This window comes from Nomascus leucogenys, chromosome 1a (genome assembly GCF_006542625.1).
Source record: "Nomascus leucogenys isolate Asia chromosome 1a, Asia_NLE_v1, whole genome shotgun sequence".
Taxonomy (NCBI): domain Eukaryota; kingdom Metazoa; phylum Chordata; class Mammalia; order Primates; family Hylobatidae; genus Nomascus; species Nomascus leucogenys.
Genome location: NC_044381.1, coordinates 33,088,943 through 33,114,287, shown reverse-complemented (window position 1 = coordinate 33,114,287; position 25,345 = coordinate 33,088,943). Strand labels below are relative to the sequence as shown.

General features: G+C 41.0%; 1 protein-coding gene across 5 annotated transcripts in view; it reads right to left on the bottom strand.

Annotated features, from left to right (window-relative positions):
- The window catches only part of ALDOB (aldolase, fructose-bisphosphate B), a 51,244-nt gene that overhangs the window by 22,266 nt on the left and 3,633 nt on the right, over window positions 1–25,345 (bottom strand). For 2 of the 5 annotated variants that reach the window (XM_030827737.1, XM_030827634.1), the window contains exon 2: window positions 6,194–6,324. In XM_030827737.1, coding sequence (XP_030683597.1) covers window positions 6,194–6,267 — 74 coding nt within the window. In that variant the 5' untranslated portion in view covers window positions 6,268–6,324. Of the gene's footprint in view, window positions 1–514; window positions 606–6,193; window positions 6,325–10,694; window positions 10,738–12,828; window positions 14,642–25,345 lie in introns of those variants that run through there. The other 3 variants (XM_030827688.1, XM_030827588.1, XM_030827849.1) reach the window with 3 other exon arrangements.

Sequence of the window (25,345 nt, the reverse complement as noted above, 5' to 3'; positions counted from 1 at the left end):
GAGTATAACTTACATTCAGAAAAGATGGAGAGAAGTAGAAGCAGGTTTGAGGAAAATAGAGAAAATGGCATTATTATTTGTCGAAAGTGTAAAAAGGAATGAAGGAGGGAAGATAAATAAGGAGACAAGGCCTTGCACCCATGTTTCCTAAGTTAGAAGCAGATTGGGCAGCGGGAAGACCCAACCTTCCAGGCAGGCAGACAGCTGACCTCGTTAGCACCCCTCCGCCACATCATTCAAGGTGTGTGGCTGGCCTGTACCAGAGCACGCCTGTCCTCTGTGGCACAGCTGACTTTTAGGCGTGCTAGATCCCCCACTGGGGTGCCAGATGGAGGTGTAAATAAGAGGCTGGAACAAGTTATCTCTGTGGCAGGGAGCCCAGGAAAATTTGTCCAATTGCTGGCACTCCAGCAGGAGGCTGCATGCTCAGTGATCATGAGCAGGCAGCAGATGTCCTGGCTTCCTTGAAGGGGAGAAAAGGAGGATATTCATGCTCTTGCAATTTATTTCCTACCCATTCCCAGGGCAGGCCTGCCCTTTTTGCCACTCCGTTTAATGGCTCTTCTTTGGGTTATTTGCCAAGTGAGAACAGAGACCCTCTGATCCTAGGGAGGAATGGAAAAGCTGTCAGTTAAAAAAAAATGGGAAGAATAGAAAGGCAGTCATTTATTAAAAAATAATTATGTTTTTTACCATATGACCCAGGAATTCCACTCCTGGGTATCTACCCAAGAGAAATAAAAACATACATCCACGTAAACACACATCCTAGTATGCACAGCAGTATCATCCGTAACAGCCAAAAAGAGGAAACAACCCAAATGTTCATCAACTGGCAAATGGATAAACAAAATGTGATATATCCATACCATGGAACATTATTGAGTCATAAAGAGGAATGATGTACTGATACAAGATACAACATGGATGAAACGTGAACACGTTATGCTAAGTGAGAAAAGCCAGGCACAAAAACTCACATATTGTATGATTCCATTTATATACAATATCTAAAATATACAAATTCACAGAGACAGAAAATATGTTAGTATTGCCTAGATCAGTTAGGGCAGAGGGAATGGGGAGTAACTGCTAATGTACATTGGGTTTCTTTTGGAATGACAACATTTTTCTAAAATTAGATAGTGGAGATGCTTGCTCAACTTTGTAAATCTGCTGAAGACCGTTGGATTTTGTGCTTTAAATAGATGAATTTTACGATATGCAAATTATGTCTCACACAGCTGTTAAGTAAATGAATAAGTAAAAATATAATAATTATATTCTGGGATGTTGTGGTCAGAGAAAACAAGCAGCTACCTTTTGCTCACAGTGTGTGAAGGTAAATTTGCCAGTCATTTCTCCAGTGCCCTCTCCCCTCCTCCAACCCCAAAGGCACAGTCTCTGACATCTTCGTCCTCAAGATGCATGTACTCCCTTATCCATCCTGGACCTATGAGGGAAGTTGCCTATAGAGATTCTGCAAAAGTGAGGGTCGCTTTTGACTCAGGTCTAATAGGGAAGAGAAAGCAGGATCACACATAGGTATGTATAGCTCAGATCTCAGCTGGGCTCTCCTTGCCTTTTTAGATCCAGAAAGGGCTGGCTCAAATCTTCATTCTACAACTTCCGGAAAGTTCAATGCCTTCCCCTAATTTGGGGGAACTTCCCAAGGGAGTTATGATATTAATGTCACTTTGGCTCAGAGCTTCTCATTTCACTGACTCAGTTCAGTCAAGTACCTGGCTCATCACAGCAGACCCATGTGCCAGCCCTGCCAGTATCATGATGGGAAATTTGGTTCCCTTTATTTGATTTCCATAAAACCCCCAAACAAACAAACAAACAAAAATTTCACTTTCAAAAAGCCTTTATGTAGACATAACTAAAAGTTTACAAAGAGAAATGGGAATTACATGGTGGCAATAGATCAATTTAAAACTGAGCCTTAATCCTGTCAACTGATCATAGGAAGAGAAAAAGAAGAAAGAAAATAAACAAAATTGAGCATTAGTCATCCTTATTTGTAGAAGTCCTTTGAAATACCCCACCATGTATGAGATACCATGTATGGTGTGTTCCATTCACTGCTTCAAACTCTGCTTCTCTTCTCTCCTTTCTCATCTCTCCTTCTCATCTATTTACTCACAGATTCCACTCAGAGATCTGAGTTACTTTTTCTCCCCTGGGCAGCAGTCTTCAACTCACCTTTAAACTTTATATTTCCAAACAGATCAATGTACTGGCCTATTGACAGGGCTGTCTGCTCTGCTAGCAACAAGTTGACTCACAAAAACTATTTTCTTCCTTTAACACATTCCATATTCTTTAAACAGTACTTTTGGTATTGCATCACAATTTTAGTTTCTCTTTTAAGTATATTCCAAGGTTGTGTTGTGAGGCCACAGGAGAGGCAAAGGGGAATGCTGTAAATGAGTTCAGAGAAAAGGCAGTCTCTTTTCCTCTGATACTGCAGGAAAGAATCAAAATAAGGAAACTGCAAACAGGTTGGGAATGTGTAGAGTGTTTCCACTCCGAGATAGAACTCACAGTGTGTTTGTTTGTATGAAATGGAGGATGGAGTTGGATGCTGAGCTGTGATGAGAAGCAGTCCTTCTGTGTATCTGTTTTCTCTCCTGCCCCTTTGCCCTGTGACTTTGGGGGTGAAATAGACAAGAAAACACCAGAGAAGAATTAACAAAGGACAAGCATTCCTTTATACTCAGATGATGTAATTTCATTTTCTTGAGCTAGACATGACCAGAACAGACACTGGCCTTGTTAGTTAGCTAATCATTGCCCGGAAGAAAGGCAAGGGAAGGTACAGGAGATTTTGAACCTGAAGATATTTTTTAAATAGACATCCACCCTCTTTAAACTGGGTTATAAAACTCAAAGCCCACACGAGAAAAGACACTTACACATTTGCTTGCTAAAATCAAGAATAACACTGCTTAAAATTAGGTATGTATCAATGTTTTTATCGTAGGCATGTAGGAAATCTAGCCAAGACTAGAGCTACTTAGTTAGTAATATACAGACTGTAAGAATCTGGTGTTTTAGGCACTCATTTGAAATAAAGTAAAGACAATTTTTGAAACAGAGTAAAACAATGCTTGTTTCAGCTTCCACACGTGTGTTGTTGTCTGCTGAGTAGAGGCTGAATGGTCTGGCTCCTTAATTTTCATCAGACCAATGCTAGGGGAGAGTCTGAGCTTCACAATGAAGAAAGGCTTTGTGTTAATCTGGGTTGTGTATTAGTCTGTTCTCACGCTGCTAATAAAGACACACCCAAGACTGGGTAATTTATAAAGAAAAGAAGTTTAATTGACTTAGAGTTTGGCGTGGCTGAGGAGGCCTCAGGAAACTTACAATCATGGCAGAAGGAAGAGCAAACACGTCCTTCTTCACATGGTGGCAGCAAGGAGAAGTGCCAAGCAAAAGGGGGAAGAGCCCCTTATAAAACCATCAGATCTTATGGGAATGCACTCACTATCATGAGAACAGCAGCATGGGGGTAGCCGTCCCCATGATTCAATTACCTCCTACCAGGTCTTTCCCATGACACATGGGGATTATGGGAACTACAATTCAAGATGAGATTTGACTGGGGACACAGCTAAAAGGAATTGCTACAGAGGAATATCTGAGACTGGGTAATTCATAAAGAAAAGAGGTTTATTTCAGCTGACAGTTCTGCAGGCTGTACAGGCATGGCACCAACATCAGTTCAGCTTCTGGTGAGGGCCTCAGGAAGCTTTTTAGTCATAATAGAAGGCAAAGGGGGAGCCAGCATACCACAAGGCAAGAGGGAGCAAGAGAGAGCAGGGGGAGGTCCCAGACTCTTAAATAACCAGATCTTGAGTGAACTAACTGCACGAGAACTCACTCATCACCAAGGGAGTGGTGCTAAGCTATTCATGAGGGATCTACCCTCATGATTTAATACCTCCCACCTGGCCCCACCTTCAGCATCAAAGATCACATTTCAAAATGAAATTTGCAGGGGTCACACATCCAAATCATATCAGGCCTAATATTCATTTTGGATGTTATCACCAAATGAGTTTTACACAGTTATTGCTTCATGCATGGATTCAAAGCATTACTTTACTAAACATATAAATCCAATTTATACCACAAGTTTTGGTAACTCTGGTTTTGCCATTTCTTCACTTTTATTATATTTACTGGAAACTTAAAAGTATGGAAGTAGCCTTTGTGTCCCTTGGCCTTTGAAAGGCCCTTTCTTTCACCTATCTTGATTGTTTATATACATATGTATCTTATATATGAATCACACACACACACACATACATACATATATATATATGTGTATACACACATATCTTTATTCCACAGCAAAGGAAAATAAACTTGGCGTCAAGTTCCCTAATGATTTAGCAAACAATCACTGCAAAGAAATATTAGGGGAAGATTGCTTGAAGAAGATGCAGTCCACCTAGTTTGAATGATCTCAGAGGTATCAAGAATGAGAACCTTAAATGCTTGTGCCTACACCTTTCCTACTGGAATCATCTTGGAGGAATAGCATTTGTGTGCTTTTGGTATGACACCATCTGATTTGTCTGAAGGTCATCATCAGAAAAAGATCTATTCAACTTACTCTCGGGCTATTGTCCAGTAATCTCTTCATAGGCTATGCTCTTTATGAAGTGCTCAGAGATCCCCATCTGATTAGAAAATTAAGAATAGTTGTGCTATTCTTAACACTGTTTTATTGATTGTAGCTTTATGATGCATTTAGACATCTGAAAGAATATATTCCTCACAATCTCCTTCCAATATTTCTTGCTCTTATTACCTCTTAATTTTTTAAACAGTTTAGAATGATTTCATGAAGTTCCCAATTTGATATTTTGATTGAAATTATACTAAACTTATAAACAAATTAGGAAATAATTGATATGTTAGTGAAACTTGCCATCAAGAAAAATAATATGCTTCTCTATTCACATCTTAATTTTTATAATTCACTAAATGTTTGTATTTCTTTTGACAACTGGCCCTGTGCACTTCTGAAGTTTGTTTTAAGAAGATTTCTGTTATGTTAAATTGGACATTTTCTTATTACATTTTTAACCTATTAATGCTGTTGGAAAATCTATTTTTTTATTATAGGAAAGCTTGAGCCTAGGAGTTTGAGACCAGCCTGGGCAACATGATGAAACCCTGTCTCTACTAAAAATACAAAAATTAACCAAGCGTGGTGGCACATGCCTGTAGCCCCAGCTACTTGGAGGCTGAGGCAGGAGAATCGCTTGAGCCCGGGAGGTGTGGCTGCAGTGAGCCGAGCTCACGCCATTGCACTCCAGTCTAGGCAACGGAGTGAGACTCTGTCTCAAAACAAACAAACAAACAAACAAACAAACAAACAAACAGGAAAGAATAAAAAAAGAAAGTAAAAAGATACAAAGGAAGGAAGGAAGGAGACAGCGAGGGAGAGAAAGAAAGGGCAAGCAAACAAGAAAGAAGAGAGGAAGAAAGAAAAGAAAGGGAGAGAAAGAAAAAGAAAGGAAGAAAGAGAGAAAGAAGAAAAAGTTGAAAGAAAGAAAGGAAGAAAAAGATGGGAAGGAAGGAAGAAAGGAAAGAAAGAAAAGAAAGAAGAAAGAAAGAAAGAAAGAGAAAGAAAGAAAGAAAGGAAAGAGAAGAAAGAGAGAAGAGAGGAAAGCAAGAAAGAGAAAGAAAAGAAAAGAAAAAAAAGAAAAGAAAAGAAGGCAGGCGGGCAGGCGGGCAGGCAGGCGGGCAGGCAGGCGGGCAGGCGGGCGGGCAGGCAGGCAGGCAGGCAGGCGACTGACAATTTTAAAACATTAAAATAACAGCTGAACCGCTGTGGACGCAGCTGCTCCAGCCGGTGCGAGGCAGCGGCGCCGGGCGCCTGCAGGAGGTGCTGGCGGCCCAGGTTGGAGGCGGGGATACAGTCAGAGCCGGGTGGGGCATGCCGAGGTGGGCTGTTTAGGCCGGGACGAGGGTGCAGGGCTAGGGCGGGGACCCTGTCCCAACTGGGTCACTCTCGTGGGAAGAGGGCGGCCGCTGTGTCCTGCAGTCAGGAACAAGCGGCTGCGAAGGAGGAACGAAGCGCACAGAACCGAGAGCTCCACAGGGAGGGGACTGACCCTTTGCTAGTCCCCGATGCCCGCACTAAACGCGTCACCAGGAGGCGCACGGGTACCTGGTGGCCGAAGAGGCAGCGGTGTCCAGTGAGTTGGATTCTGGCGGCGGTGGGAGCCAACACTTGCTGCGCATCAGTGAGCAGAGCCACAGTCAAATCCATGTGACCTTCCGAGAGCAAGCACAATTGTCCTGTGCAAATCCCAGACGGATGTTCCAGAAAAGAGAAATAGCAACATAAAAACCATATGTCTCCAGGCAGCTTACTAAAAAGTATAGTTCGTAAGTAACCATAATTCTGGGCAACAGCACAGTCTGCTGAACTAACCTTACAAGTACAATAAAATGTGTCACCTTAGCGTATTAAAGCAACATATTACCAGGCAAAGAACAAGTGCTCAGACATATATAAATATCTCCAACGACAAACGGAAAATGCATCTTTATAAAAATCATTTCCAACATCATCAAACAGCATAAAATATTTATAAATAAACCTAGCAAATAGGTAAGATCTCTATGGAGAAAATTAGAAAATCATTTTAATTTTAAAATTTAAACATAATTAAAAATGTAGTACCGTAGTCACTCTAATCTCATTTCAAGTGCTTACTAGCCACGCGTTGCTAGTGACAAGAGTGTTGTGCAGTTCAGTATTGGACCTCTAAGGTTATAGAAAACCCAGGAAGTTTTTAGTTTGTTGCAGAGAAGTATGATATGGTTATCAATAAAACTTCCAAGCCTAAAAATATATTACATTTACATAAAGTTCTGTGAGGGATATGGAACCGAATAATGTAAATGTTCTGAATTTTAACATGTAATTATCTTGTTTAAGATTCCATGATTTGTACTTAAAAGGGTCACCAGTGTTAAAACACACTGGATATGTCATCCTTTGGAATTATTTACATTTATAATGAAACATAGATACTCATTTAAAATGCAAAAATGTATATAGTCTCTCAAAATTATTTTTGAGAAGAATGCAGGTGTTTTTGTTTTTGTTGTTGTTTTTGTTGTTGTTTTTTCTTTTTTTTTTAGAGCTGGGGGCTTGCGATGTTGCTCAGGTTGGAGTGCAGTGGCTATTCACAGACACAGCCATTGTGCACTACAGCCCCAAACTCCTGGGCTCAGGAGTGATCCTGAGTGATCCTCTTGCATCAGGCTCTGGAGTAGCTGGGACTACAGGCTCGGGCCACCACTCCCAGCTTGAAGACTGCCATCTTAAGGGTACTTAATAATTTTTTTTCAGTGGATATATATATCTTAAATGTTTCATCTGTCAAAAAGAAAAAAAGAACAGATGTTGAGTATTATCAAAGTCTTTGGGGCCATTACAAATAATTTTTTTGTTTTTCACTGCTAATATGAAGATTTTGATATCATTAATTACTTTATATCATTTGTATCCTTGGAATATTACTTGATTATAAACCAAAGTCCCATGGAATTCAGTCCTGCCATGAACACATGCAAAGTCATGTAATCAAAAGTAATGAAAAAATAATTTAAAAGCATATTTGTGTTTCTCAAGGGACATTAACAAAGATCAGATTCATAAGCACAGTAACACTTCTTTATACCCACTTTTCTTTGATTTTTCACTCCATAAATACTCCAGAGTCTCTCACTATCTCAAGCCCTCCCTTTCATCTCTTCCAAAGGTCACCCAGATAAGTCTTTAGAACAGATTATTTTCGGTATTCCTTCCCTGTGCCACACCACATCTCTTCTCCACAGGAAATTGAAGCCAACACTAGTATTTCTGCTCACAAGCTGCACCAGGGCTCCTGAAAACAGCTGGAGGACATAGAAGCTCTATGCCTCCATTTGTCTGTAATTCTTTACAGAGAGAGGTTAAGACCCTCTAAGAAATGTAGTTGTTGTCTCACTCTGGCTGCTTTTCTCAAAAAATCCTCTTGGAAAATTCCTTAAGAATAAAACCATCTATTTTTTTGCTGGACTGAAATTTCCTTGGCCATGCTGTATTATCATCTCTATATATTTATATCATATATATGGGATGATATATATAATTATATATACATAGATATGCACACACACACACACACACACACACACAGTGTTTTGGCTGTGTCCCCACCCAAATCTCCTCTAGAATTCCCACATGTGGGAAGGACCTGATGGGAGGTAATTGATTCATGGGGGCAGGTCTTTCCCATGCTGTTTTCATAGTAGCAAATAAGTCTCATGATATCTGATGGTTATCTAAGGGGCAGTTTTCCTGCACAAGCTCTCTCTTTGCCTTCTGCCATCCATGTAAGACGTGACTTGCTCCTCCTTGCCTTCTGCCATGATTGTGAGGCCTCTCCAGCCATGTGGAATTGTAAGTCCATTAAACCTCTTTCTTGTATAAGTTACCCAGTCTTGGGTATGTCTTTATCAGCAGTGTGAAAATGGACTAATACACTAAATTGATACCAGTAAAGTGGGGTGCTGCTGAAAACATACCTGAAAATGTGGAAATGACTTTGGAATTGGGTAACAGGCAGAGATTGGAACACTTTGGAGGGCTCAGAAAAGACAGGAAAATGTGGGAAAGTGTGGAACTCCCTAGAGACTTGTCGAATGGCTTTGACAAAAATGCTGGTAATGATATGGACAATGAAATCCAGGCTAAGGTGGTCTCAGATGGAGATGAATAACTTTTTGAGAACTGGAGCAAAGGTGACTCTTGTTATGTTTTAGCAAAGTGACTAGCAGCATTTTGCCCCTGCCCTAGAGATTCATGGAACTTTGTGCTTGAGAGAGATGATTTAGGATATCTGGCAGAAGAAATTTATAAGCAGCAAAGCATTCAAGAGGTGACTTGGGTAATGTTAAAGGCATTCAGTTGTAAAAGGGAAACAGGGCATAGAAGTTCAGAAAATTTGCAGCCTGATAATGTGATAGAAAAGAAAATCCCATTTTCTGAGGAGAAATTCAAGCCAGCTGCAGAAATTTGCATAAGCAACAAGGAGCCAAATGTTAATCACCAAGACAAAGGGAAAATATCTCGAGGGCATGTCAGAGGTCTTCACGGCAGCCCGTCCCATCACAGGTCGGGAGGCCTAGGAAGAAAAGATGGTTTCACTGGCTGGGTCCAGGGCCCCCCTGCCCTGTGCAGCCTAGGGACTTGGTACCCTGCATTCTAGCCACTCCATCCATGGCTAAAAGGGGCCAATGCACAGCTTGGGCTGTTGCCTCAGACTGTGGAAGCCACAAGCCTTGGCAGTTTCCATGTGGTGTTGAGCCTGCAGGTGCACAGAAGTGAAGAATTGGGGTTTGGGAACCTCTGCCTAGATTTCAAAAGATGTATAGAAACGCCTGGATTCCCAGGCAGAAGTTTGCGGCAGGGGTGGGGCCCTCATGGAGAACCTCTGCTAGGGCAGTGCAGAAGGGAAATGTGGGGTCAGAGTCCCCACACAGAGTCCCTCCTGGACAGCTCAAGTGGAGCTGTGAGAAAGGGCCACCATCCTCCGGACCCCAGAATGGTAGATCCACTGACAGCTTGCACAGTGTGCCTGGAAAAACTGCAGACATTCAACATCAGCCAATGAAGGCAGCCAGGAGGGAGGCTGTACCCTGCAAAGCTATAGGGGCAGAGCTGCCCAAGACCATGGGAACCCATCTCTTACATTAGTTTGACCCAGATGTGAGACATTAAGTCAAAGGAGATCATTTTGGAGCTTTAAGATTTGACTGACCTGCTGGATTTCAGACTTGCATGGGGCCTGTAGCCCCAATGTTTTGGCCAGTTTGGAATGGCTGTATTTACCCAATGCCTGTACCCCCACTGTATCTAGGAAGTAACTAACTTGCTTTTGATTTTACAGGCTCATAGGCAGAAGGGATTTGCCTTGTTTCAGATGAGACTTTGAACTGTGGACTTTTGAGTTAATGCTGAAGTGAGTTAAGACTTTGGAGGACTGTTGGGAAGGCATGATTGGTTTTGAAATGTGAGGACATGAGACTTGGGTGGGGCCAGGGTGGAATGATATGGTTTGGCTGCATCCCCACCCAAATCTCATCTTGAATTTCCATGTGTTGTGGGAGGGACCTGTTAGGAGGTAATTGAATCATGGGGGCAAGTCTTTCCCATGCTGTTCTTGTGATAGTAAGTCCCACAAGATCTGATACTTTAAAAAGGGGAATTTCTCTGCACAAGTTCTTTCTTCTCTTGTCTGCTGCCACGTGAGACGTACTTTTACCTTCTGCCATAATTGTGAGGCCTCCCCAGCCATGCAGAAGTATAAGTCCAATAAACCTCTTTCTTCTGTAAATTGCCCAGTTTGGGGTATATCTTTATCAGCAGTGTGAAAATGGACTAATACACACACACACTCTCACACACATATATATACACACACACATACAGTTTATGTCACTATTATACCTCATTGTAAATGAATAACTAGTCTTCTGGATCTATGTTTTTATCTTATGATCCTGGTTAAGATGATTCACCCTGAGAAATGTATCTGTTCTGAGCCTATAAATAAAATCCAGATATGATGCTGCAGGGCTGTAGTTCAAACCACATGCCATGAGAAACTTACCCTGTGAGGCCTGTAGTCTTGTCCTTTTGATCCCTGGATAAACCCAGACACTACCCCCATAGTTGAAAAAGTGCCACTAAATTGCATTATATGTAGGGTTTTGCATTCTGCTTTTTTGTGTTCCATTACATCTTGAACATTTTCCTATGACATAATCATAGAAAAACCATATCTGAGAATGTAATTTTTAATAGGTCTATAATATTCTAAGTCAAATATATATGCGTTTATTTATTTGACTGGTAGTGTGAGAAGTCCCCCACCAGAATACTTAAGGGTATATGTCTGCTGCCTGAACCCTGAAGACTGGGCAGTGACTCACAGTCATGATGCCCTGCAGAGAACTAAACAAGTGTCCCTGAAAACCCAAATATCCCGGAGAGTATCTGAGAACCTACCAAGAAAAACAGTCTCATTGCTCAAACACAGCAGGCAAAGAGCCAGAAAATAGCTTAAAAGCAGTTTAGAGATGGGAGGTGGTGTGGATCTCTAGAGCTGTCCCGCCACCATCCAGGAGTGCCCTATGCATAAGTCCTAATAAACTCATCTACTCGTTAAGCTGGACTCGTTCAAGTCATTCTTTGGTCTCTTCATTCCTTCTCAGTTTGGAGGGGACATTAAAGTCCCAAGTTTTTCTTGTAACAAACCAACTTCTGTTATTGGAAGTCTGCCTGTTTCTAATTGTTTGCTGTTATTATACATAAAGATGCAATGAATAACCTTATAGGTAAAGCTTTTTAGACACTTCTACTTTTTTCATTCATAAACTTCTAGCACCAGAAATATTAGATCAAATTGAATTAATTCTGTGGCCAGCTGCAAATTGTTCCCCAATATCCATTTTCCCCTTCTAAAGTAGTAGAGTTTTAGCTGGGTCTATAGCTACTTCGTTAATGATATTTCTATATAGCCAGCCTGGCAGCTAGATGTGCCTGTGTGACAGGTCTGGCTAGTGGGATGTTAGTGTAATGAAATGATGTGGGCCCATTAAAGAATTATGCTTTGCCAGGCATGGTGGCTCATGCCTGTAATCCCAGCACTTCGGGAGGCTGAGGTGGGAGGATCACGAGGTCAGGAGTTCAAGACCAGCCTGACCAACAAGGTGAAACCCCGTCTCTACTAAAAATACAAAAATTAGCCCGGCGTGATGGTGTGCACCTGTAATCCCAGCTACTCAGGAGGCTCAGGCAGGAGAATTGCTTGAACCCAGGAGGCGAGGTTGCAGTGAGCAGAGATCGTGCCACTACACTCCAGCCTGGGTGATAGAGCGAGACACTGTCTCAAAAAACAAAAACAAACAAACAAACAAAAAGAGTTATGCTTTAATTCCCTGTCATTGTTTTTTCCCCAGCTCTTTACTGGTGAGAAGATAGCAAAAGCTGAAGCAGACACAGAACCCACAAGTGGAAAATACAGCAGGGCTGGCTACATAATTTGTGGGGCTCAGTGCAAAATGGAAATATAAGCCCTCTTGTTCAAAAAAGAGGGGGGAGGTGCCATTAAAGGTAATCAAAGATAAAGTTTATCTTTCTTCCAAGCCCTTTATTTTAATTTCTTATAGGATTTTTGTTACTTTTTAATGTTGTTTTAAGTAAAGAAAACTAAAAGTTTAAATCGGTATAAATTTTCATTTTTATATTGTGCCACACCCATTTTAAATGTAAATATAAGAGCATTTAATTCGTGTCGAATCACAAAAATTACAATCTGTATTTTGTGGTTCATACATGCATATGTAGTTCATTCTTACCAGAAGAGTAGGAACAATGCATACACAAAAAATTCAACTGTTTTTATTTCACTGCTTGATAAAATATATTCTATCAACATGCTTTGCCTTCCACCTACTGATGAGTAAGGAAGGACTGACAGGAAAAGGAACTACAGGTTACCCTATTGTTCCCTTTCTGTGTTATTTTCAAAGTAAGTTGCTGGCTGATACAGGGAAGTAGCACAAGTAATAAAGGATGTGGTGGGGTTCCTTGGTTGTTCACGTTTCTTACAATGCCATTGCTTTCTTTCTGGAACAGAAGCAAGTCTAGTTTGAATGGAAAGCGTGGCCTTTTGATATCTGTCAGTACTCTCTCCCAGACCCTTCTTAGTCATAGACATAACACACTTAACTTGTACTCACTTGGATTCTCTCCGAACTCCCATGCATCGTGGGTCCACTGGGATTCTGTGGTCAGAGAGCATTGCTGTTACTACATTCAAACATGGTGGCATGACATGATATACCTACTGTGAATGACAGGTGTCACACGAAGAAAGGACAGATGCACCTACTGTGTATTCCTCTGTTTATGTGCATGCTTCATTGTCCCGTTGGATTTGACTTACAAAATACAAATTCAAAGGTGAAATTATGAAGAATTTTGAGATGGCAGCAGCAGAGTATTAGGCTACACATTGGGCCCTTCTGATTGTGGGGCTCTGTGTGACTGCACAAGACAAACCCTCATAAAGCCAGCTCTGGGTGGCAGAGCCCTGGACTGCCTGCCTACTGGATGTTAAATGAGATTGAAATAAATTTTGACCTAGTTTAAACTGTTGTATTTTGAGGTCCCTTTTATACACTTTGCATCCTGACTAATGAAAACACTTTTAGTTCTCAAAACATACTGCCAATTGTATGACAAAGAGACCATGTCCCTATGTTTAGTTAACACCCCCATGAGCAGTATATGACCACAAATGTTTCCCTCTGCTCTTGCTATTGTCTCTATTTTGCTATTTCAACAGCATGTCCAATTCAAAATGCCCCAAACCAAACTCTTCTCTCCTCCAATATCAAACACAGACACAAACGCAACTATTATTTATTTAGCTTTTAACATGTACCAAGCATTTTGCAGGCTTATATCATGTATTAGGTATCATCATTCATTGTGGCCATATTCCAGATCAGGAAACGGAAGCTTATGTAACTCACTGAAGGTAATACTCAGCTGAGATATGATTTCAGTATTTAAGGCTCCAAAGCCTATGAGCATAACCACTTCTCTCTCCTTTTCTATGATGGCAAGATAATTTCTAAAACAATGGTGGTGTGATTCGGAAAAGAAATGTTTTTCTTTACATCTTGCAGCAAATCAATGTCTACAATAAATTCAGAATTCTAGTATCCTGTCAGATCACTCTGTTCCCATCATTTCTACCATTGCCAACACACTCTGAAAACTAGTGTATTCACCTGGGAGAGTTTGCTCAGGGAAGCAGAGGGTTTTTTTTTAATCCCCCTAGTGACCTCTTGTGGCTGACGGACACCCTGCTGAGACCCTGCCTCTAGAATATACCTGGCTTGCTGCTTCATGTTCACCCCTCCCTGGGCTACAGAAAAAGGGCTCCAAGGAAATCAGAGTTAGGAAATGGGTCGTCCCTGGTTTCAAACAAAGGGAATCATTCCAATGTGTGTCCAAAATAAGCTCAGAAAATTTGTAAGAGAGATGGGTTTTCTGTTTCCTGGACTTGCCTTTCATATCTTTTTTTTCTTTCTTTCTTGCATCCTCTCTCATTTTTCTTAATTTAGGTGAGGAGAAAATGTTGTAATAACATGTAAATCAGATTAGGTAATGATGCTGTAACAAGCCTGGTGGCTTAATAGTATATATGAAGGTGTTTACTGAAGTAGTGATTTTAACAGAAAATCTGTCTATCTATCTATCTATCTATCTATCTGGAGGAGATTTTAAGTGATTGTATTACCTTTATACAGTGAAATACTATAAAGCCATTAAAATGTATATATGAGTACACACTACAGATATACAGACATACACACACATACAGGTGAGGAAAATGGTGCAGGTAAAGAAACTAAGTTACAAAACAACTTGTAGGCTATCCACTGGATGTATGCTTCAACATAAAGAGAAGATAAATTCACCAAAATATTAACTATGGTGGTCATCTCAGAGTGGTGGAATTACAGATTTTTTTTTTTTTTTTTTTTTGAGACTGAGTCTTGCTCTATCGCCCAGGCTGGAATGCAGTGGCATGATCTCGGCTCACTGCAACCTCCGTCTCCCAGATTCAAGCAATTCTCCTGCCTCAGCCTCCTGAGTAGCTGGGATTACAGGTGCGCACTACCACTCCCGGCTAATTTTTGTGTTTTAGTAGAGACAGGGTTTCACGATGGTGGCCGGGCTGGTCTCGAACTCCTGACCTCAAGTGATCTGCCCGCCTCGGCCTCCCAAAGTGCTGGAATTACAGGCGTGAGCCACCACGCCTGGCCAAGGAATTACAGATTTTTTAAAAATTATTTACAGTTTTCTGTATTGCAGTGGTTCTCAATTTAGTACATTAACAACCTATGAGAAATCTGAATGCTCAGCCCACTCTAGACAAATTAAGTCAGAACTACTGGAAGTGAACCCAGGTTCTAGTAATTTTAAATATTACCCAGATGATTCAATGTGCAATCAAGCTTGAGAATGAGTATATTATTTGAATGCTTTACAATCAGTGATCATTTTATAAAGCAGGAAGAAGGGAGAGCCAGAAGAAGTTATCTTCATTTTGCTGATTTATGTGCAGTGTGCATGTGTGTATAGTGTGTATGCAGTGTGCATGTGTGGCGGTTGCACACAAACTAAGGCTAAAACTGGTAAAAACACAAAGGAACACAGTAAAGTCACCTAGTTGATCATGAAATCTGGTCAGAAAAACTTGGCTTTGTTTCTTTGTTCTAATACTTCCTGGCTATGTGACCTTAAGCAGCTCGCTTCACCTGTTTGAATGTCAGTTTTCTTTTCTAGAAAGAGCAAAAGGGAAATTCTATTCCCATAGAATTGTAGGATTCAGTGTCATATTGCATGAACAAGGGCTACGTAAGTTGCTAGTTATAACATATGATGGAGTAAAGAAGTAGAAAAGAAAGCAGGAGAAATAATTGAGCACTGAAAGACAAAATATTAACATTCCAGGAATGTTAATATTTTTTGTTTCTCATGAATGCTTTCATTTCCCTAGCAAACACAGTTGCCGAGGGCCCGCTTTGCACCAGACACCATTTTAAGGGATAGAAGAGAAAACCTAATGACAGCCTGATTGCCGTCAAGAGGCTCACATGTGTAAGGGAATGATGAGCTGCAACAAATAGCACAATGCGGTAAGTGCTGTAAAGAGGTGTGCCCAAGGCAGTAAGAGGCCCCTGTGCCTCTTCCAGAGAAGGGGAGGCAAGACTTGTGAAGCCTACGGAGAGCTAAGATCAGGAAATACTGGCTAAATGCTTTGTCCTCTAGGGGGAGCTCAAGGCTTTCTCCTTTGATATCTGAATGGTATTAGTGCTTCAGTGAGAAGGGTGTAGATAGATATGTTGAATTGGGTTAGGATAAATGCTCCAATGCTACTTGGTCTTGGAGTTCTCTCTTGTTATGTATTTTCTATTGAATGGCTTCTTACTTTACTCCCGTGAAGCTGGTGCTATGGAAAGACATTGGGTTATTCCTCCCAGTTAAAAACGTTGCTCCCTCCACTTAGAAGACTAAGGAAGAACCAGAGTGAAGGAAGCCCCATGGGCAGGAAGAGGACTCATTTGGGCTCAAGACATTCAGTCCAGCCTAGCTCACAAGGTTAGATAAGATCATGATTCAGGACCATAACTTGTCACTTGTGCACATACTCTAAACGGTGGCATTTTTCAAGGTATTGAAAGGAGGTGGCAGGATAGGATTAAGAAATTTGACCCAGACAGGCTTCTCAAACTCACTACAACCAACAGATGGTTCTAGATTTTTTTTTCATTACTGTTTCATGACTACGTGCTCTCGATTTGAAGTTTAAAGGTCCTCTTGAAGTTTGTTTTTTTGTTTTTTTAGACAGGGTCTTGCTCTGTCACCCAGTGCAGTGGTGTGATCATCATGGCTCACTGCAGCCTCTTACTCCTGGGCTCAAGTGATCCTCCCACTTCAGCCTCCCAAAGCATTGGGATTACAAGCATGAGCCACACACACCTGGCTCAAAGTCCTCTTGAATCTGGCAAAAACTTGATTTGGAATTTTCTAAAATTTCTCTTGTTTGTTGTAGCAACTGTATTTCATGGGAAGATATTTCTCTGATAGATTGATGCTCTTCTTTTTTATCTCTTTGTATTACCTATAAATGCTCCCATTTGCACACTCTTAAAGAAGTAAGCTTAGGATAGTTTCTGATTGCCTCACATGGAAAGTTAAAATGTAATCTCTCAGAGTTTTTGTGATGTCTAAATGAAGGCTATATAGACAATCTTGATTTTTAAGTTGTTTTCCTTTGGTACTTTTGGAATCAAACTGGGGATGGCGTGGAAACCACCAGTTCCTGAGGTAGTTGTGGCTAGGAAATTCACTTGTATACTAAAGAGCTTCATTTTTTTGTTTGCTGTGTAATTAGAAAGTAACTGGGTCTATGCCTTTATTCTTTGCATGGCAAGGTTTGCCTTGTTAGATACCAGCCAAGGTAGCACCCTGGGTATTTGCTAGGCATATTTATCCTTGTCAAAGGCACATTGGCGGTAAATGACACTGAAGGATCCTGCTTGGTATGACTGCCGGTATCAAGTAAACTGTTCCAGAATTGTTGGGGGGATCCAGATATACCCCCAGATCATCTCTTGCTTCACCCTCATCTCTGACCCTAGCCCCTGAGTAAATAGGGGGGTTCTGCTGGGGTCCACTTCTTGGTTAGCTGTTCCTTCTTGTGACTGAGTTGCAATAGATACGACTGGCCACTTTTTCAGACTAATCCCATCTGTATAGCATCTTGCAAAAATTCCCGTCTGTAGCATGTGACCGACCCTTTTCGTTGATTTCTAGCACAGTGTAGTGTTCTTCGTGCTTTTATCTTTTGTGGCTCATAGAGGGAATCTAACCGTTTGTAGTAGAGATTAGATAAGACTGCTGATGTCAATATTGTGCTCAGAAGATGTTTCTTCTGAATCTCAGTGGGGGGTTCAGAAACTTGTCACCTCTCCAATAGCTTCCCATCACACTGAGAAAAAAATGCCAGCTCCTAACTGTGACCTAAAAGAGCTTCCTTCTCCCACTTCATCTCTGACCACTCCCTCTTTCTCTTTGTACCCCAGCCATGCTGACCTTATTGCTCTTTAAACAGGCCAAGCTACATCCTCCTCAGGAACTTATGCTACTTGCTGTGCTTTCTGCCTGGAATGCTACACTCCAGATTTTTATATAGTTTACTTGTTCATATCATTCATATCCCTGCCTAAATGTCATTTCAGAGAGGTGTTTATAACACCTTATCAGAAATAATCCACACAACTTCTACATCCTTAAGCAGCTTTGCTTTTCCTTATAGCACTTATCACAATCTGAAATCATATTGTGTTTTTTGTTTTGGTTTTGTTTGAGATGGAGTCTCACTCTGTCGCCTAGGCTGGAGAGCAATGGCACGATCTCGGCTCACTGCAACCTCCACCTCCTGAGTTCAAGTGATTCTCCTGCCTCAGCCTCCTAAGTAGCTGGGATTACAGGTGCGCACCACCATGCCCAGCTAATTTTTGTATTTTTAGTAGAGACGGGGTTTCACCATGTTGGACACGCTGGTCTCGAACTCCTGACCTCAGGTGATCCACCTGCCTCGGCCTTCCAAAGTGCTGGGATTATAGGTGTGAGCCACCATGCCCGACCCATATTGTGTTTTATCTGTATACTTTTTAAACATTTGTTTTCTTGCTAGAATGTAAGCTCTGTGGGGTCAGGGACTCTTATCTGTCTTGTTTCTTACTCTGTCCCCAGACTCTAGAATAGTGCCAGGTGCCCAATAAGTTTTTGTTGAGTGAATAAATAAATGAATGACAGTTAGCTTAAATTCTTAAGAGTTAAATGGGATTTTGGCTATAACCTCAACATCTACAAAGCCTGGGAAAAGAAAAAAAAAACTAGTGCTGAATCCAGTGTTTAGGGTTTTAGTGTATTGCTTCTTCTTTAAAGGAAGGAGACTAGCCCGGATGCTGAGACCACAACTCAGGCAACTTAAGTTTATGAAGGCCGATCCCACCCACCCCTTTCCAAAACTCTAGGACTACTTGCTGGAATGTGTATTCTAAAACCGTACTTCTGAATATTTTTGAAATTGAAATGCATCTTATAATAAGTATACTCTTATTTCTTTTGCTTTTTTCCCCTAAAAAGCTGTTAAGGAGAACTAGGGATATGGTGTGTCTTTTATAATTGAAGGCATCTTCAGTTAGAAAAGACAGTATTTTACAAAATTCCTCATTTATAGAATCTTAGATTGATAAAATGTTACAGCTAGTAGGCATTAAAGATCCAGTGAATTTTAAAGTCTTTTCCATTTTTTTCCCCCTTAAGCCTGGTCTTTTTGGAAAAAAATCTTTAGAGAAACTATAGACAAACCAGTGGATAAAAGCACAGTGGGGTGATAGGTGACTCAGCACGCTCACCCCTCCGCTATACTGACCTACACTTTCAAGGGAGCTTCCTGGAGAGTAATTTGAAACTTAATGGAAAGATACAAGCCGGTTCCTTCATCTTTGGCTAGTGCAAAAACCACTGTTAAAAGTCTTATTAAACAACAACTTTATGAGATATAATTGACATAATAAAGTGCATATATGTAAAGTATAACATTTGGTAAGTTTCAACATGTGTATACACTCATGAAGCCATCACTGCATTCAAGACATTGAACATATTCATCATCCAGAAAAGTTTTCTTATGCACCTTTGTAAATTCTTCCTCCCTACCCCACCTCACCTTATCCCCATCTCCAGGCAACCCTTATTTGCTTCATGTCACTGTAGTGATTAGTTTGCACTTTCTACAATTTTACATGAATGATATCATACACACTTTTTTTTAATCTGGCTTCTTTCAATCAGCATAATTATTTTGAGATTTATCCATATTGCTGCACATATCAATAGTTTTTTCTTTTCATTGCTGAGTAGTATTCCATGGTATGGGTATTCTCAATCTGTTTGTCCATTTGCTGCAGATGGACATTTGAATGGTTTCCAGTTTTGGGCTATTACAAATGAAGCTCTATGAATATTGCTGTATGAGTCTTAATATGGACACATGTTTTCTTTCATTGTTTTTGTGTAAGTACCTAGAAGCCGAATGGCTGGATCTGATCAAATGGTGGGTATATGTTTAACTTTTCAAGCAATTGCCTATTTGTCTTTCAAAGTGGCTGTACTGTACAATAGTTTCAGTGGCTATATAACCTCACCAACACTCAGTATGTTCAGTTTCCTAAAGGTTTAGCCATTCTAATGAATGTGTGGTAGTATCTCATTGTGGTTTTAATTTTCATTTCCCTTATGACTAATAATGTTAAGCATCCTTTAATGTACTTATTTGCCATTGTTACTGAGCAAAAGAGGCTCGTTTCCCAATGTGCTAGAAGCCAATGCTATGATGATATTGGGTTTTTGAGAAAAGAATAACTTTTTTATTTTTTTTTGAGACAGTTTCGCTCTTGTAGCCCAGTCTGGAGTGCAATGGCATGATCTCAGCTCACTGCAACCTCCGCCTCCCGGGTTCAAGCGATTCTTCTGCCTCAGCCTCCCTGGTGGCTGGGATTACAGGCACCCACCAACATGGCCAGCCAATTTTTTGTATTTTTAGTAGAGATGGGGTTTCACGATGTTGGCCAGGTTGGTCTCAAACTCCCAGCCTCAGATGATCCACCCCCCTCAGCCTCCCAAAGTACTGGGATAACAGGCGTGAGCCACCGTGCCCAGCTAAGAATAACTTTTGATTGCAGGTCGACCAACAAGCAGACAGGAGTCCAACTCAAATCTATCTGCTCATGCTGGCTATAAGGCAATACTTTTATGAAGGTTTAGGGGATTGATTCTGGGATTTACCCCGATTGGTAGAAGGAAAGGGGAGGTCTGGAAGGTCCTCTGGCATGCAGTTATCTCTTCATGCTACCTCATGGAATACATGTGCAAATTTGGGGGAAGTTAGTATGAAACATGCAGTGGAAATTCAGGCTGTGATGTCAGCAAGCTTGTTCTACACAGACTCCAGTTGGCCATAATGGTTCCAACCGATTTCAGCCAGTTGTTATCCTACAAGCAGAGAGAGTTTTCGTGTTTCAGTGAGTTGTTCCTTTTCTTATTTGCCACCCTGAAAACTGAAGAATTTCTGTGTCAATTTTTTCTTTAATCATTTGAGACACTGTTCCACAATATTCTCTGGTGGCGTGTTTGTAATCACTACTTATGTTTTTTAATTGCCCTCGTTTTTCTTTTCATTTTTAAGATTCTGCAGTAATGACGAGTTTTTGAAGCATTGTCTATGTTATTTGTCTATTCTAAAATTTTGTTGACAGAACTACTAAATAAATAGCACAGTTAATGGGAAACGAAGGAGAACTGTGTTAGTCTAACAGAGAACTATCACAATAGGTTATTTATGGCACAGACAGAGGCTGTTTACACTTATTCAGGCTGGCAGAAGTGACGGTGAATGGGGAGAAATGATGGCATATTATTGGGAGGCAATGGGAGATAGCGAAAGAAGCCAGAAAGGGGAATATTGATTCTTGCCCCATCCAAAGTCTCCCCTCCCACACTGCCTATATTATGCCAACCCTTCATAGTCTTTCCCCATCTCCCCAATTTTTTCATTATTATGGATTTTTTATTTTATAGCAAATATGTTAAGGAGATGAAGACTAGCTTAGCAGCAGAATCTAGCTATTGGCTATTCATTGTGATAAGCTTGCCAAGAATTTTCAATAGTGGACCACATGATCAGAAATCCATGTGTTGGCAAAATAAAGTTCATATTGATTTCAGTATTAGTGCATAGCAAGTTTCATATTAAAAATAAGAAGAACTTTATACAAAAGTGTGGTTATAAACCTCGAGTTTGAACTTGTCCTCCAGGAAGCACATAGTAGAGTGAGGACACAGATCTAGGTTGGGGACAAAACTGTCATTTTGTCATGGAGTAGAATGAATGTGATCCTGGAGAAAGGACTGAAGGGCTTGGGCAAAGGGGAGGTGAAGATTCCATTCAAAATGAATAAGAAGAGCAGAAGCCAGCTCTCCTCCCATTTCCACTTTGGTCTGGAGAGGAAGAGGCGTTTCTGCCACCCCCGTCCCCTCTGTCTTCCTTACTTTTTAGCTTCTTCCAGAGGGAGGAGGAATTACTCAAGTACTCAAAGCACAAGGCAATTACCAAACCACATTTCACTAGAGGGCAAGGTCTCTAAGCTGATGTTCCCTCATTGGCAATTACAGGCCATTTATTGCAGCACACTGGGAAAGGGTGTGGCCGTTCTCTGTCCTGTGCTTATGTATTATGTGCATAAATTGTATTTGGTCTGTTCCAGACCTTTTCATCACCCAGGGTGGAAGTGAGGGAAACCTTCCGTAGGATTCCAAACCTACATGGTATAATCTGATTTGGTTTAACAAAGGCCTCTGCCCTGGGAGAGAAATGGGTGCTTAGTTAATAAAAAGATATTTTATTTTCTATTTGGTATTATTCTCATGTGCATATTCCTTACTTAGAAATCCCTGAATGGTAGGATTTCAGTTCCTAAACTGAATCCCTGACACTAACATAATTAATCTTAAACAAAATTTCCATCCAAAGGGAGCTGAAAAAAGAGGCAAAAATTGTATCTAAGCCAGAAGGACTACAACTAGGGTCAAGATAACAGGACAAGTTCATAGGGTAGATAGTGAAACCAGGTTCCCTTTGTTGCATCATCTATGGATAGAGAGGACTATCATTTATCCATTCACCCAGTCATCAACCAATCCATCCTTTCATCCATTCAGTCGTTAGCACATTTCTGAATTCCAGGCACTGGGCTAAGACTTCATAATACAGTAATAAACAAGTTGGTTATTGTTTGAAGGAGGATGGAAAAAAATGGGGAAAGAGGGTGTATGTAAATTTGTCATGAAATATATATATATGAGTCAGAGAGAATGGCTCATGGCTCATACATATATATTATATATATATATAATGACTCATATATATAATGACATACATACACACACACACACACACACACACACGAGTCAGATAGAATGGGAAAGATGGCACAGCCTTTCCTTCCACCCTTGACCTGTGTTGGAGCCTACAATAGAGTGTACTCATGAGAAAGTTTTTGAGATTCTGGACGTAAGCCGTACTGATTGGAAGATCAAGTGACAAAACAAAGCAACAGTTAGAAAGAGGGTCATTGTTTCCACTTTCCCCCAGGACCAAGTACTGACCTGTAAAGTAGATATCACTAGTATTCACCAAAATCTGTTCTTCTCCCTTTTCATATACATGAACCTCTCTGCACTTTTTAGCTCTCTTGCAGTTAAAGTAGAGCCATATTGATTAGTTCCAGCATTTGCAGCCTGAAGCAAAGAGCTAGTGAGTAACCACCATCAAGTTATCAATTTAAACCTGCTTAGTTGACCAGGGAGGCTTCATGGAAAACAGCTGTCCTAAAGGGTTGCCCAGATCTCTGTTAGGTTTTGCGTCAGCGAGAAATAAACTTTTATCATGGTAAGCCACTGAGAAGACACTGGGTCTTGCTGCCCCAGTCTACCCTAGCCTGGAGAACTGATATTTGGGGAAGCATTAAAAAATAGTACCTCTGGCATAGGCACTGGTGGTTTCAAAATAGCTACTATAAGTTGGGGTAAAAGAGAGGCCTTTCCAGTTACTTTGCAAGGCAGTGTGGAGCCAGAACAGGAAAGATAAAATAGATGCTCTGTAATGACTGTAGCTAGCAGACTTCTTTGTGCGTACATATATGTAAGGTAGCTTTTTGCACACTCCCAGAAATATTTAGTAGGACTTTTGGGGCTTGAGAAAGAGTGTTATCAACAAAGGAAACTCTGCATTATTTAATCTTAACATGACTGCTTACATCCAAAGACTGGCGACACATGGCATCTTTAGGTGCTAACTGAGCTGTCGGATCGATTTCATTAGGGAGAGGTCACAATTCTGTTTCCAGGTGGCAGGAATGATTTTAGTTCCTATCTTCATCCTTACTCCTTTCTTGAAGAGTAAAGCGTCACATATTGCTCAAATCTCTAGAAATTTCAGGATCGGCCAGGCGCGGTGGCTCAAGCTTGTAATCCCAGCACTTTGGGAGGCCGAGGCGGGCGAATCACGAGGTCAGGAGATCGAGACCACGGTGAAACCCCGTCTCTACTAAAAATACAAAAAATTAGCTGGGCGTCGTGGTGGGCGCCTGTAGTCCCAGCTACTCGGAGAGGCTGAGGCAGGAGAATGGTGTGAACCCGGGAGGCGGAGCTTGCAGTGAGCCGAGATTGCACCACTGCACTCCAGCCTGGGCGACAGAGCGAGACTCCGTCAAAAAAAAAAAAGAAATTTCAGGATCTCCTGGGATTCATGTAAGACCCCCCCCTATATCTTTTCTGGGATACTGTGTTTTTTTGGAGAACATAATTTAATTTCATTATCATAGTTTTTTTCTTGAAACTGAATATGGACAGGAAAATACTTTCTGATGCAGATGTATTAACATTTGCATGCCAAAAAGAGCTTCAGAAATTTACAGCATGGTTTATACTATACATCAAAATCCATATGACTACTTTCTAAAATTGTGAATTTATTTTCAAAAAAATAAAAAGCTCTTCATGGGCCCCAAATCAACAATTCAAGACAATTCCACAATAGGTTGAAAATAAGCACAAGCTTCCGTTGCTATCTGGTCAATCCCATGTCCAATCTGAATTTGATTATCTGTACTTCCTTGAAAGTAGCAACAATGATCTTATTGTTTCCATGATGTTTCATGTTCAGCTGTTCAGATGTTCTATCATATGAGAAAGAAAACGCAATCTTATGGGCCGCCAGGAATCTAAGAAGCTATGCCTCTGAAAGCCCTTTGATATCTTCAAACAATTAATCTTGCAGCAGCTAGAATATATTTTCAGTAATGTGCCTAACTTAACTATATGACCATATTAAAATAAATCTCCATGTTACTTCAATTTCTAAATAAAATGGCATGAGCAGAAAGGGTATTAAAAATCTTGATCAATTCCCCCAGCAACAGGGCAGTTGCTGTTCACATTTTACCCAAGAGCTATCTATGTGCCTCTTCTTCCTAGCCAACAAAAGCCCCATCTTGTTTAGGTGGTGGGTAGGGAGCCACTGAGATCATAGAAGGTGGGCCCCTATCCAAGCCCCAAGAGAATTAATTGCAGCTGGGCTTGTTCTGTTTTCCTTTGCCTGTGATTGGTCTAGGAGTGGGCATGTGGCCTATTTCTGGCCCTATGAAGCAAAAGGAGAGGTCTGCTGGGAGACCTTCTGAAACTGCTCTTCCTGGAAGGAGGAAAACAAACAAAACAACAACCAGAGAACTTTACAAGAGGAAGCTTTTTATCCCAGCCCCTTCCTACTCCCATGGAATGCAGCTCTGTTAGGACACGATATTTGAAGCTGCAGTAGCTGAGGTGGCAAAAGATGGCAGAACAGAAGAGCAGACAGAATCTGGATCCTAGATCACTTCATTGCACTGCTGCAACTGCCTTCTCCAGACAGACCCCTTGCCAGGTGAGAAAATTAAATGTCATTATTGCTTAAGCCCCTGGGAGACTAGATTCTGTTACTTGCCACTGAATGCGTCCTAATGCTGTAACCATCTCTTGCACTGAAACCAGCTTGCAAGATTTACAGCA